Source organism: Anas platyrhynchos, chromosome 5, assembly GCF_047663525.1.
Source record: "Anas platyrhynchos isolate ZD024472 breed Pekin duck chromosome 5, IASCAAS_PekinDuck_T2T, whole genome shotgun sequence".
Taxonomy (NCBI): Eukaryota; Metazoa; Chordata; class Aves; order Anseriformes; family Anatidae; genus Anas; species Anas platyrhynchos.
The window spans coordinates 35,625,953-35,640,357 of record NC_092591.1 but is presented as its reverse complement, the minus strand read 5'-3'; the positions used below and the strand labels follow the sequence as shown (position 1 = coordinate 35,640,357).

Genomic DNA, 14,405 nt, shown 5'->3' with positions numbered 1-14,405 from the left:
GCCTGTGGCTGGGGCCTCTGTGGCCAAAGCCAAACCTCATATTTAGCCCTTATATACTTATGGCTCCCACTCGTAGCCATAAATTTCACAACATCAACCCACACATGCTGGATCCTCTCACCACCTGCCCTACTGGGTGCTGCGCTGAGAGGGGCTCCCCCTGCCCTCCAGCAGGACGTGTGCTGCAGAGCTGGGCCTTGGATCCACAGGGTGGCTGACGGTGGAGCCCACTGAGGGAAATATTTGCCACAGAAAGCCGTGAGCAGGAGCTGGCATGTCCCCACGCCACCTGCCTCAGGGAAGATAACAGGAGAAACCTGCCTGCCATTATCTGCAGCCCTGGCCGCAGCTCCCAAGCCCCACAGAAGGCTTGGCCACCTCCTGGGGTTGCACCAGGCCCAGCTTCCCAGGGGCACATTCAAAAATAAGAATAACCAGGAATTTGATTTATGGTGAAGGAAAGCAGGCCTGCCTTAAATGGCGGCGGTGCTGTGTGGGCAGCTGGGCCCGGAGGGAGCCGGCCCTCGGCCTAGCAGTGCTGGGCAGGCAGGAGGGCAGTGGCGGTGGCACGCCTGTCCTTGGCGGATGGCCGTGTGACAGCAGTGCTTTTCACAGCAAAAACCCATCTGATCAGGCTGCGAGTGTTTGTGCAGCCAAGCAAATTGCTTGGTAAAGGGCACACATCTGAGCAGCAACTTCAGGCTTCTGCAGGGAGCTGCCGATTCCTCCCGCTGTAGCCCTGAATGAGAAATCAAAGGGGCAGGAGCAGGAGGGGTCCTTTTTTCTTGGAGTGCTAACATCTTAAATAAGGATTATTTCAGATTACTTGCTAAATTTTACATTTCAAATTTTCCTACATTTTGCACATGCTCATTTTCACTACATAACGTTTGTCTTTGCCTGGATCTTTTCTTTCAAACAGCAATTAGCAAGACTCTGGAAGGAAATCTTGGCTACACAGAGTAACACGCAGGAGGTTGGTTAAGATCTCCCAGGTATTGCATGACTCTCTGGTACTCCCCAGATGTCTATTTCAACCAGGAATTTTTATTTTCTGAGAAAAACAGCATTTTTCAAGAGGAAAGCTGTGTAGCACCTGGTGAAGTACCTGGAGCATCTTTACATTGCTGGAGCTGCCATTGCAGAGCCATCAATGTCCCCTGCACTCCTTTCCTACTGTGTGTGAATGGAGGAGACCTGCTCTTCTGCAAAAATGCAGTACCCAAAACACCCTCACTTCCAGCCAGACCATCCCACAGCCCCCATCCTGTGGCGGCAGCTTCACTCACACTCCAGGCTTCTTCTCACTGTCTGTCTGTCCCTTCCTGCAGGGAAAGTCTCTGACTAGCAAGCGCCTGACGGGCCTGATGCAGTCCTCCTGACAGCCGCCGACGGCCGCCCCGCCGGAGCCACAGCGTTTCGGGGAGAGCGGGGTGCTGCGGGGGAGAGCACGAGGAAAAGCAGGGAGCAACGCGCCGGGGGAGAGCCTGCTCATCACCGTTTACATCGGCACTTTCTTACCTGTACAGCCTTGCAAGGACACTGAGCTCGGCACGGGTACTTGGGGGCCTTCTTGCTTCTGGGGGAGCATGTGCCGCTGCACACAGGAGGCAACAAGATAAGCGCACGGTGTCTTGTTATGTAAGGAAACAGACCCAACTGCAGCTTGGAGGAAGAAGAGCTGAGAGAGATCGGTGTTTTTCCTTCACCTCTTCTCTCCCTGGCACAGACACGGCTGTAATAGATGCCACCGCAATCCCATTTGCTCCCTTTCTTGTGGCCATCTGGATCCAGTAAAATATCTGCTGGAAGCTCCTTCTCCTTTCCACAAAGTATCAAATGCATTTCTCCTGCAGATTCATTGACTTTAGCGTTGTTTTTTCTTTCCTATGTCTCTCCTCATCTAAAATAACAAGAAAGAAAGGCACTACTCAAGTTCGTCACTTGCTGTCCTTCCAATGGCATGTAGCATGTCCAAAGACAATGGCCAGATCCTCAGCTGTAGGCAGAAGAGCATGAGTGGCTTTCACCACCTGAGGATCTGCCTTATGGAGTCAGACTCTGATTTTGGTGCAAATCCTCTGACATCAGCGGGATTGCTCTGCATGTACATTTAGTGCAAGTGTGATCAGAGTCTGCCTGATGCTCAGAGTCATGTTTTAGATGTATAACGCACTTATGCACAAACACACAGACACACACATGCGGTATTTAAAAGTGAGTTGTTTTATATTGTATTTGGTTTTCTATTTATTTAAGGTTTTGCATACTTATTCAATGATGGATGTTCAAGTTTTACTGCAAGTACATAGAGTTGAACCACTTAGAGGTAACTCCAGCTCTAATTAGAGCCAAAATCTGTTCATGTGTATACAGGGAAAGGTAACTGCTGTGGGCAGGTGTGGTGGAGAGCAAAATTCAGTCCACAGCAAGGAGAGAACTGATGGAGACGGGCTTGGCAGAAGCAGCTTGAGACTGGGCAGGCACTGGGTGCCAGCTAACCCTCCTGAGCAGCAGCACCCCCGGCCAAGCTGCCACCCTCAGGTATCTGACCCAGCTGAGGAGCACCGCTGTAAGAGCGCACTCACCACTCGAGGAAATGAGTTCCCATCTGAGGTAGAGCCCATGAATACAACTGCAAGAGGTGACCCAATAGCTTGTGTCAAAACACTGGGATTTTGGAGGTCAGGATAAGGACAGAACTGAAGTGACTTGTTTAATGCTAAAACCCACGTTATACTAGCTGCAGATACGGAAAATGGACTGCATTCATATACAGTATATTGCCTATATACAAAATTTTCAAGACTCAGTTGACTTAGTGCCACAAAACCTCCTATATTTTACAAGCCGTTCAGATCTGAAGTGTATGTGAAAATAGACACTTGGTCTTCTTCACTCATGCCAAGCCAAGCTGGCTTTTTGTGCAGGTGGTAGAAATTGCTATATGGCTACAAGTCCGCATTCCTATCAAGGCAAAATTATCTATCTCGCTAAGTAGACAGCTGGCTACCAACAATATCCACTTCTGAGGCAAGTATTATCCTAACATTCAAGGCCTATGTATGCACAAAATCAGGCCAGCATAGTTTCTGTCAGTAAAAGGACTTTCCCTCTTTACCCATGAAATTTCTCATTTTGATACCTCAATTATTTTTCCCAGACAGCTCCTGTTAACAGTTTTACCTAAGGTCCATAGGACTCTCTACACCTGCATGACTATAAGTAGAGTACTGAGTATGATACTTGTTCTTTACACTCCCCTAATTCCCATAATCAGCCTGTTTTCTGAGGTCTTCAGGCCTAATTCATTGGCAAACAAGTGAGCTTCAGGACTGCAGAACCATCGTGGATGTGCCTGAACATTCAGGTGGTGTCCTGCCTCTGAAGGGGACGTTTAGTCCCCTCCAAATGGTCACCCAGCTGTCCTGGCAGGACCCGTTTGTTCTCTGTCAGCCCCCCAGCCACAGGTTCCCCTCTGGCAATGGCGGGGCTTTGTGCAACAGGCCCAGCTGTCCATCCAGGCACATTCATACATGCCCCCTTTTGTCATCCCGAAGAACAAAGGCTGGCTCCTCTCAGAGCTCGCTGATCATAGTGCTATCAGTGCTAAGCCCACCACTGCCACACGTTGCTGGAGGTCTGTAGGCCAACGACTGCTCACACCCCAAGCAGCTCTGGGCCAAGGCACTCCCCCAGTTCCTCTCACGGGAGGTCTGTCTTGTGAATCCCAAACCAGTTTGCAGAGCAATCCTGAGCAGGATGCACACATCAAGCATGAAACTGGTGCATAGCGAGGAGCAGCGCTGGGGAACAAAGGGTCACCTGCACACAGGCAGGGCTGAGGGCTGCCAGCCCCATTGTTCTGTGCAAGCTGCATATGGCAGTGGGATGGATGAGAGCGGGGTCCGGCCCATGCAGAGAGCAGCAGCACCAGGCTTTGACCCAGAGACGTGCCGCTGCCCTGTAAGCAAAGTACCCGGCTCCTCTCCCCTCTCCCCTTCTGCAGGACAGTCGTGTCAGCTGCCGCAGTGTTTTGCCCGCAGGGAACAGGCTGTGTTTGAACAGTTGAGAGCATGGAGGGAGCTTCTAGGACACAGAGAGCATGCATATGGGCGTACATCAGGGGGCCTGGCTGCTGAACAGCTTGCCATCTAAATGCACACTCGTGCAAGCTAATCTGCTCCGCAATGGCGAGCTGAGCAGACAGAGCTCAATATGCTCTGGAGACAGGAAAGCTCCCCTCCTTGTTTCCTGACCAAATTTCTCTAAAACAAACATCATGAGAGAAGACAAGGCGTCCTCCTGGGAGCACATATGAACTGCTCTTCACCTGTCTTTTACTTCACACATGACGATACTAACATATAATGACTTCCACATGAACTGCATCCTTGAATTATTGCTCTTTAATGACATTGCTTATTGCAAGTGATGCTTTTCTTGCACACTCACTAGTACCCCGCTGAGTGCTGCAAGCAGTAACCTGCTGCTTTATAAGCATCCCATGTCTTCCAACTACCTCATCACCCAGAAGATGAGTTAGGAAATCAGCTTTCCACCTCTATTTGTGTTCTAAATGGCATTGTTTCAAGGAAAGGCAGAACTGGAAAGCTTTTACAATCTTCACGCTGTGAAAGCTAGCCACCAGGCGTCCCATGCTTGCAGGGCTATGGCTGTAAAATATGGCTGTACACTGCTATTTGGATAATGGAGTATCCAAAGCATTCATAGCTACTGTGGTGGATCAGCACCGGGATGAGCACAAGGAAGGTTCGACAAGTCAGTGCAGCGCCAGGCTAAGGCAAATGGATTAATACACTCTCAGTATAACTCAGTGCTAGGATCCCATAGAGTACTGTAATAAAATGGTAGCAGGGCAGCCATAAAAAGTCACAGTAAGCTGACATAATACCAGGATAAATGTAGCAATAAGGTAACACAGGCCACTGCAGTGAAGTAGCATTTTGATAATGCAGCAATAAGACAACAGGGCGCTGCAGTAAATTAGTTTGGGGAATAAGGCTGTAGTATCAGCGTGTGTGGACAAACTGTGGTACATCTGTACCAGGTACTGCAGCAATAAAGATAACACGAGGTCTTCTAGTAATAAGTTACTACAGTAACAGCAACATGATGCACTGTACAGCTCTATCAGGATGCTTCCATGCTGCAGTCAAATCCTACAAGACATGGTAGAAAGACAATGAAGGCAAAATGTGCCCCATTTTGGACCACAAATAATGGGTCTGTTTTCTGCAGAGTAACCAAAATCCTGGAACAATCTTGGCAATACTGATCCTATCAGTCCCTGCTTTCAAGGAAGCTGAGGCAAGAAAGTTCCCCCATCCAGTCTATTATTTTGGTCTGAAAATACAAAATCAACTCGTTGTCTCTTTGGCCAAATTGTCACAGGCAGTGGCAAAGTTCTTTGGTTGGTCCTTACTCAGGTGACACCCCAGCGATTTCAGTGGTCCTTTGCCTTGGGAAGGATTTGGCTCTGTCATCTTCTGGCATGGGTGGTGCTTTCAGCCTACAACTCTTTCTGTTTTGGGGCGGGGGAAGGAGAACCCAGGTACAGGACATCCAACTGTACTGGCCTGTTTCCTGAAATGCACAAATAAATTGAGCATCCTGGAAAAGTCAAAGCAATGAGGCCCAAATCTGTTCTGTCTGTCATGCACACACACGTACATGAATAATCCTGCTGGGATCAGTGTGAGTCCCGTATGCACCCGTGGGACCTGTTCTCAGTGTGTCTCCAGCTGGGTGACTGAGGCAGGTTTTATTTCTTATTGCCTTTCCTGCTTTTTTTTTTTTTTTTTTTTTTTTTTTTAAAAAAAAAAAAAAACATCATCTCTATGTGAAATGTCATTAGAAAAAATCAGTCTAATCAGTCTGCCATAAGACAACATGTAGCACAGTGGGCAAAGAGCAGGTGTGTCCATGTGCTGTCTTTGTACCCTTCAGAAAAGGGTAAAGCGTGCTGGAAAGAAAAAAAAAAAAAAAAGCAGAAGCCACTGCTATGCTCAATAATAATCAGGCATAAGGTTTGAGCCAAAGCATCTATGTCAAACTGTGAAGCCTGACTGGAGTGTGTGTGCTAGATAACAAGCTGGTCTCCTGGGGAGGGGATGTAAATAGGGCACCACTGCAAATTATGAATAGTGGGAGCAGCTCACAGCTGGCTCTGGCTCCTTCAGCCGGTCCCAACAGATATGGGTTTTGTGGCACGTCTTTCCAACCCCTCACACAACAGCTTTGCTGTCCCTTGATATGGCTTCCTCTGTCTAGAGCTGACGGAGCTCAGTTCAGATTTTGAGCAGTGCTCTGATACGCCTTGGCTTGGCTTTTTCCTCCAACTCCTTGGCTTGCTCTTATTGTGGTTTAATGATTAAGTAGGATTATTAAAGTAGAGCTCACAGTGGGGTAAGATAGGCTGGGTTATCATGATTTCATAGCTTAAGCTGTGAGCAATTTTGCAGCTTCTCAGCACTGTTTATAACCTGAGATGGAGAACAAGTGAGGCAGCTGCACAGCAGAACAGCGAGCTGTCGAACAATACACTATCTTCATGCCCATATGTACTTTGAACTTACTGGTGAGGAGAAATGCTTTGTAGTGAGAAAAGTAATCTCACGGCAGGAGAGAGTCAGCCCTGATCAACTTTTTCATGTGATACAGATTTTGCTTTGCCAGCCCCTAACATCTGCAAAGCTCACCACTAAGAGCCAGCAACCTTCTAATCCTGCTGCTGAGCATTTGAAAACAAGCTTTTGAAAAGGCTGCCTTAGACAGCAATGCTATTACTCACAGCCTTTTAACGTGAATTTATGGCTATTGCCACAAGTGTCAGTGTGGCTGCCCTCTCGCATTTGCAGTAGGAAGCTGTGGATTCACCCTGCACGGAGGGAGGAAGCTGGTGGGCAGAATTTAGGGAGCAGCTTGCAGGCTCGGGGCTCAAATGTGTTGCAGGCAAAGGAGCCTAATGCTGTTGGAGAAGGTCAGATGTGCCCAAGCCATCCACACGAGGCTGACAGCGATGTCATTGGATTTACCAGTGCATCCTGACTGGAGGCCTACAAAGGTACCCTGGAACTCCTTGTGTGGCAGAAAACAACTCCCCATGGGCAACTGCATTGACCCCTGACTATTGCTGCCTATCAGAGACATGACACTGAGCTTCCATCTCTTGTCTTTGGGGATTTAAACCATGCTGTTCTTTCCCTAAACTGTGGGAGGCAGAGACCTGGCCTGATCCTTCTACGGCTGCACTAGGAAATCCTTGGCTGGGCTGGGACGTCAGGAGTGATCAGTCCCTTTTGGACCCTTGTCAAGACGTCTCACGTCCATCTGCATGCAGGTTGTTCCTGTGTGCCGCATAGCTTCACAGCCCCGTGCTGCTGGGGCCTGATTCTTGTCATACTCAGTGTCAGCCTGATGCCACGTGGGTTAAGGCACACCAGATAAAAACATTCAAACGATGCTTTACACGGCACAGCACTTCCCCTAAAAGCATTTGGGATTCAGAAATGCCCGACTGTGAGGTCATTTGGGGCCAAACACAGAGAAAGGAGTCACTGTGGGACATTTCTCTACAAGGAAAGCGCTCTGAAGGGCCCCGACCCACGTGTTGTGTGCGACTGAGGGCCTGGACACTGGGTTCAGGCCACGGGGACTTGCCCAGCACAGCAGGATCGCTGGTGCCAGGACCCGGGGGGTGTCCCATGGGGTGGTGGGGACGGGGCCTGCTGCAGGAGGAGCACGAGGGTGCAGGAAGGGGCGCTCCCAGGGGGCAGACGGGCTCTGTGGGTCCCTGCTACGGGTGAAATAGCCCAGGCTGGGGAGGTGGGAAAACGCATCCCCTTGCATGACCTCCCAGCACAGTGGGGACGTGTCACTGCCACTGAGTATTTTTGGCCTTGCGCAGGCATGGCAGCCGCTCAGGATTTAGACTTTGGACACTTCTGGGCAGGGCGGGCAGCCAGCTGGCCGGTGCTGGGCCGCAGCTGCGCCCACGGCGGGGAGCGAGCAGGAGCCTGCGGTGCTGCCGCCGGGCTGCTCAGGGCACCGTCAGGCTGTTTAACCCTTCCTCAGGCACCCCCCAGCACCTGTGGTGATTGCTTCAGCTCCTGTGGCTCCCAGCTGCCTTTTTGCCTCGTCACTCCTGTTTTCTCTGGCCCTCTCTTAGGCTCATCCGTGCGGCTCCTAAAGGGGCTGCCAGATTGAGCTTTCCCCGCTGGAGCCGGCTGAGCTCTGTACCTGCTCTGCAATTAAAGAAACAGGCGGAGGGTGATGCATACGTGGGCTTGGACTCACCCCTTCTTTGTCCCAGTTTCAGAGCCACAGGGCAGCCTGGCCTGTCAGCAGGATGGGCTTGTCCTGAGCAAGGGCAGTGGGAACACCTCGGCAAAGGCTGCTGGCTGTGTCCAGGACTGCCCTTCTGCCACCTCCGGGACATTTCTGCAGCTGCACATTTGTCTGTGCAGCCAGCAGCAGTCGATGGCTGATACCAGATGTTAGATCCTCCATGCTGGGGCACAGACATATTTTGGGCATGTGCTGGCTAATTCAAGCTAACTAGAGCTTTCTGCAGCCTAGAGAAAGCTTGCTTTGCCCATGCCAAAAAGGCCCCTCAGCCAGCCCTGCTCATACATACGTACACAGGCACAGATAACACAGGGAGGAAAAACAAAACAAAACAAAACAAACAAAAAAACCCTCTTTGTTCAGCATGACAGATAATCTGCTGTGGGCCACCTGCAAATTGCAGGTCCTTTCCTGGTGCCAAACTCCTGAGCTTCTGCAGGGCTCTTCCCTGAGTTACCCGGCCCCAAATTACCTGTCCTCCCATGTTGACCCACCACTGGACACCAAGCCATTCTGCTGTGATGCTGAAGTTCCCCACTGCGCCTTGCCTCTCACCCTGCAACACAGTGTTCACGGCCAACACCACGCAGGGTTTAGCAGCTCTCTGCAGTCCTTTACTTGAGAGAGCAGCCCAGGGGGAGCTTCGTGGGGAGCAGCCCAGCAAACCACAGGCTTCTGACCATGGACGTGACCGGACAAGTAGCACCAGAGCTACCTGCACCAAATTGAACATGACATTGGTTACATGGGCTTTCTCTCTTACCCTCGGTGTTATGAACGCAGCAGTAATTTTGCATTGCTGTAGCAGTGATGTGGGAGTGACCTTTTGATTCATCTGCCAGCAATTTGAGGTCTCTTTGGGTCACAGAAATGATGTGCCCTGGCTGCAGGTTAAGGGAGCCGGACCAGCATCCTCCTGCTGGCTCCCTGCTGCCCAGCTTACCCTTCCCTCCCTGACTTTCTCTTCTAACTAAGCCATCGGTTCCCAGAAAACAGCCGTGTTACTATATTAAGTTGATCCTGCCCTTGCTGTTTCTTTGTTTCTGGGGAGTCTTAAGCAAATCAAGTGGCAGAGCATATGCAGAGCACCACAGGCTCTGTGTCAGATGACAGGACAGTCCAAAAGGGAAGAGAGGGCAAGAGAGAAAGCTCTGTGTTTGTATTCATCTCTGACATGATGGATTTCCCCTTCCTGGAAGAAGCCTTGGCATAAATAAAACCAGTAAAGGCTTTTGTGTAAGAACTCCCTTCACTACCAATAGTCATGGAGTCATAGATAATAAAAGACCTGGCAGCTAATCTTGCATTGCTCTGTGTAATCAGCAGGATTTTCTCTACTGAATATTCACTGAGGTTGCTTTATGTACCATGCCTCTGAAATCTCCAGGGATGGGACCTCAAAAGATGCCCTCAAGAACACATTTTTCCATACTTGAAACATTCTTACTGCAAGGATAAAACCCAAACCTCTGATCTAAAACATAAAAAGCCATCTCTGAGTGAGTTTAAAAACAGTGAGAGCCATCTGTAGGCCACAAATAGCAAAGGTGTTCAGCACTGTGGATTTTTTCCCCAAGTAGTTCCCGTAATGTATTTTTTTGCACTGTCTTGAGCCTATTGTTCCTTGCACCACCGTCCACTCCCACCCTGCATCACGACGCAGAGCAGATGTTTGTGCACTGTCAGTGTAGGTACTTGTGGGCTATTGTCTTCTCCCCACCTCAGATTATAAATCTGAGTAAAGCTGTTTTCATATGCCAGTTTCTCAAAGATTGCTATCAACTTTGCTGCCCTTCTCTTTGTTGAAAAGATCAGTCAAGAAAAACATAACAAAGTGGGACAGAAGGGCTGTGCTAGTCCATACGGCACAATTACCCCATCATTTCTGCAAGCGAGGTAGCACCCTAGCATTGTGCATCCATGTGTCACACATGTTGTGGTGTAACACATTTTGCTACATCTATGGATTGCCATCTTTGACCACCTTGCCTACCTCCATCCTACACTGCCATCTGTTCTGTGGCTTACCTCCCCCAGTCCACACTCCTCAGTACCTATGGAGGGCTGCCAGGAAAATGGTTCCTCCTTTTCTTGCCAAATTTGGAATTTCAGTTGCAAATTTACCCTAGCAAGAGTGCCAAGGGAAGGCAGAGTCAATGCCAAACCCATTCCAGCTTTCCTGTTGGGCACGTTTTCAATGCTGTCGCAGGAGATGAAAAGGGGAGCAGTCCTGTCTGAAAGGGGCCATGTCCAGCACCACGAGAGGAATCAGCAGTTGTGCCCAGACCAGGAAGAGCAGATTTTCAAAGGCCTCCAAGCTGTAATATCTGTAGGGTCAGAAAAATAATTCTGTGTGACATGCATGACACCTTCAATACACTGTACACTTGTCCTCATGGAAACTAATGTACCTGGCTGCACTGAGTGAAGGTCTTTTTGAAATAGTCCCAAACAAATGTGCTAAAGCTACGTAAATTGCTCCTGGAATTGTTTTTCCACAGGACTGGCTTGCATAATGTACTCAGGGCTTCTTTGTTTGCATGTGATACAGCCATCCTGCAGTCATGTCAGGGAAAGCTTTATACAACGCCGTATTGCCATGCTTGGTCAACACATGCATATGCACACGCAGATATTTCCAAAGTCACTTCTATGGGCAAATTTCTTGTAAAATAAGGCAAATATGTCAGGCATTTTTTCCTGTAGTACCCCCTGCAGGTGCTCTTATCCAGGTGCTCCACTCAGTGCTGTGCTAGCACAACTGCCAGGCATGAGACATTGCTGTCACCTGCTCCTGGTGACCCACCCCAGCTGAGCATTTGGGTGGGAAGGCACTAGAAATGATCCACCTGGTCCCACTGAATACCCCAGGAGCACCTGGGCAGCAGGGTCTCCACTGACAAGGTGTACTGCAGAGGGAGCAGAACAGCATCACACCCTTACAGTACCATCATCCATACCAGGCTTTTTACCACCACAAAACTCCGAGGCTTGGCAATGCATGCAGTGGTGAGGTTACCGCCACTGAAGGCAACTTCCCCTGCCCCAGCCATGTCTGGAGGTCATGCATGGGGTGTCTCACCTCACACCTGGGCTGCTGCGAGGTTTTACAGGAGGCTTCAAAGCCTTGTGCTGGCAGAGGGGCAAAGTCACTCCAACAGGAAGCGTTTCTAGCCCCCGCCTTGGCTAACCTGTGAATGTAGAAGTGAATTAACTGTGACTGGCCATTTTCAACATCACATGCCAAAAAAGTGTCAAGGCCTGTGATACCAGGCAGAAATAGTGCCCAGTGTTAGAGATGGAAAATTAATTTCTATTAGCCCATAAGTCTGTTGCTCCTGGGCAAAGATGTCTTTGACAAATTCCATCTCTTCTTGTGTTAACAAGTTGCCTGCAAGTAGATTGCAGTATCTCCAAGATTTATTCGCTATTTGAGGATACTTGCCAAATATTTACTTGCCAGAGAGTTTATTCCTGGAGGAATTCTTGATCTGCAGCTCATTTGCGAAGCAGTTACTACTGGCATTGGATAGTTGAAACTCAAGGAGCTTTGTTTAGCTTTGCTTGGACATGCAGGTCACCTGGTATGGTGTCTGCCACCCAAAAACATGGATACAAGTGTTACAGTGGGGTCTGTTCAGACTTTCCCTATGATTTGTTTTAATTTGACTGTTTCTATAAACATTTCTCTAAGTCAAATTCTAACTAACTCAGAATATTCCTGGAAAGAAAAGAGGTGTGAACACAGCCAAAGCTAAATCATTGGGTTTTTGTTTGCTGAAAAAACCTGTGGTGTCATTCGCCATGCCTTAGACACAGGGTAGGTGCTTGCAGTATTTATGGAGCTAAAACTTCCATGGCAGTTGCTGGAGTTTCCTTGTTTGGGCAAAACCAGCAGGCCTGTATTCTAGCTTTGCCACCCAGCTGGTTTTTCATTCAGACAGATAATAATTGTATCTTAAGGCTACTAGAAGTAAGCAATCTGTAATTAAAAAGCTGTTGTTTTTAATGTACATAGAAAAAAAAAATACTACTCACTTTAAAGGTGTACAATAAATCAACTGCATTTTCTTGCCACTGGCTAGTATTTTATTTCTTCAGTTCTTAGGAGGCAAAGAGCTGTGGTCCCTGAACTTCATGGGAAATGTCATTGATTATTTTTGAAAAAAGACAGCTCCTTTGGTTTAAAAAAAAAAAAAAAAGAAAAAAAGAAGAAGAAGAAAAAAAAAAAAAAAGGTAACCTTCCAGTGACTTCAGTCATTTCTTTTGTCTTATTTCTTCCATCCATCCATCCCTTCTCTACTTCTCAATTCAGGACAAGCACTCTGGGAGAAAAAGAATCTATTCTCAAATATCTTAATCAAAAGCCTTTTTCCTTAAGTTTCTTTGGAGTTATTACCTCTGCGTTTATGTCTTAAACTATGTGTGTGTCAGGCTCAGAGTCAGTCTGAAGCTATGTGCAAGCACCGTTCATGTTTTACCAGAGCAGACAGAACAAAACGACTTTTGGTGTGCAGTAAATGTCTACTCCCATTTGTTACACCATTCATTAAAGGGCTGTAAGATACAGTTTTAATTAAGGTTGTGCTGAAGCAGCACTCGAGGTCTTGATGTTGCAATGAAGTTAAGCTTCAAGTACGAGGCTGAGACTCAGGGCCCTTCCATGCCACATCTGCAGGCTGACCTAGACCCGCCTGGCTGCAGAAGGACATGGCAAAACCAATACAGACCCACAGTCCCACTCCACTTAGCTGTGCCACTCCTGCTTTTTAGTGTGTTTGTAATTAGGTAGAACCAAAATGGCAAATTCTCCTCTTAATGCTAGAAAGGCATCACCCAAACTCCACGTGACTAGCCCCTTCCTGGAGATGCTGCTGCTCCCCAGGGCTCCCGGCTCTCTGTCAGCTTCATTAGTGAGGCAGTAGCCAGGCATCCTTGTCCTTGGGTTCACTGCTCACAAGCACCTAGAAGTATGGGAAAAATCTTTCCTTCTCAGCATCCCTCTTAGAAGTTGTATATTTAATATTATTTAACATTTATTATTAAACTTCTGTATTTTAAGATTTTCATTGTTAAACCTAGTACGGTCTTCCCTGTCTGTGTTTTACCAGTGTATGCAAAGAATTTCACTCCCTGCAGCCTGTTTTCACCTGGGCAGAGTCTCATGGTTAGCGAGAGCTGATCCCAAGGATGCTGGCTGGGTCCCACACCGCCTGAACTACCAGTCACCCAGCACGGACTGCCCCTGCCACACTCTCTCCCCGGCAGAAGCACTACAAACTAAATGCTGCTTAATATTTTTAAGGTTGTCTCCTTAGGCTAGGCAATGTGTTTGTTCCCGTAGCAGGACCACAGTGCTCTACATCTTCCTGACTGGAGCCTGAGGAACACTGATTTAGGGAGCTCCTTTCAATAACCAACACAGGTTTCCAAAAAGGTGCAGAGATCAATCAAAACCTAAAGAAAAGTCCTGTCAGTGGCACTGCTTGTGCAAGAAAAAAAAAGAATGAATGAATGAATAATAATGATGATGATGATAATAATAATAATAATAATAATTTAAAAATAATAATAATAATTTGTGGTAAATCTCACCACCTTTTCAGCCCCCCTCCAAATCACAAATGCAAGCTGGCAAACCATGTGAGAGGCTGTGCAGGGAAAAAAAAAAAAAAAAAAAAAAGCATTCAGGTGGTGGGCCAGATGGTGCCAATTTGGAGGGAGACATGCAAGTGCGTAATGGAGTCCAGCGCGCCCCGAGGCATGAAGGGCAGCCCGCTGCCCCCATCACTGCCTGCCCAGCTTTCTGTCTCCTACACAGGCATTTTCCTTACAGGCATCTTTGTCCAGCTGCAGCTGCAAGAGAGCTGGTAGGTGAAGGTCAGCATTCACATTTTTGTCTCCTCACAGGAGTCAGACAGGGCATCAGCTTGATCCAAATGCTGCATCCTTCTGTTCCCTCCTCTCTCTTGAAACACACTGCTGCTGCGTCCCACCTAAACTGTGGTGTGGGTCTTCTTCTGAACGGACCATTG

At 48.2% G+C, this 14,405-nt stretch overlaps 1 protein-coding gene across 1 annotated transcript in view; it reads left to right on the top strand.

Moving 5' to 3' along the window:
• The window catches only part of RGS6 (regulator of G protein signaling 6), a 275,173-nt gene extending 269,525 nt beyond the window's left edge, over positions 1–5,648 (top strand). Inside the window, exon 23 of the mRNA XM_072038829.1 lies at positions 1,332–5,648. Coding sequence (XP_071894930.1) covers positions 1,332–1,382 — 51 coding nt within the window. The 3' untranslated portion in view covers positions 1,383–5,648. The remainder of the gene's footprint in view (positions 1–1,331) is intronic.
• Positions 5,649–14,405: the final 8,757 nt, after the last annotated feature.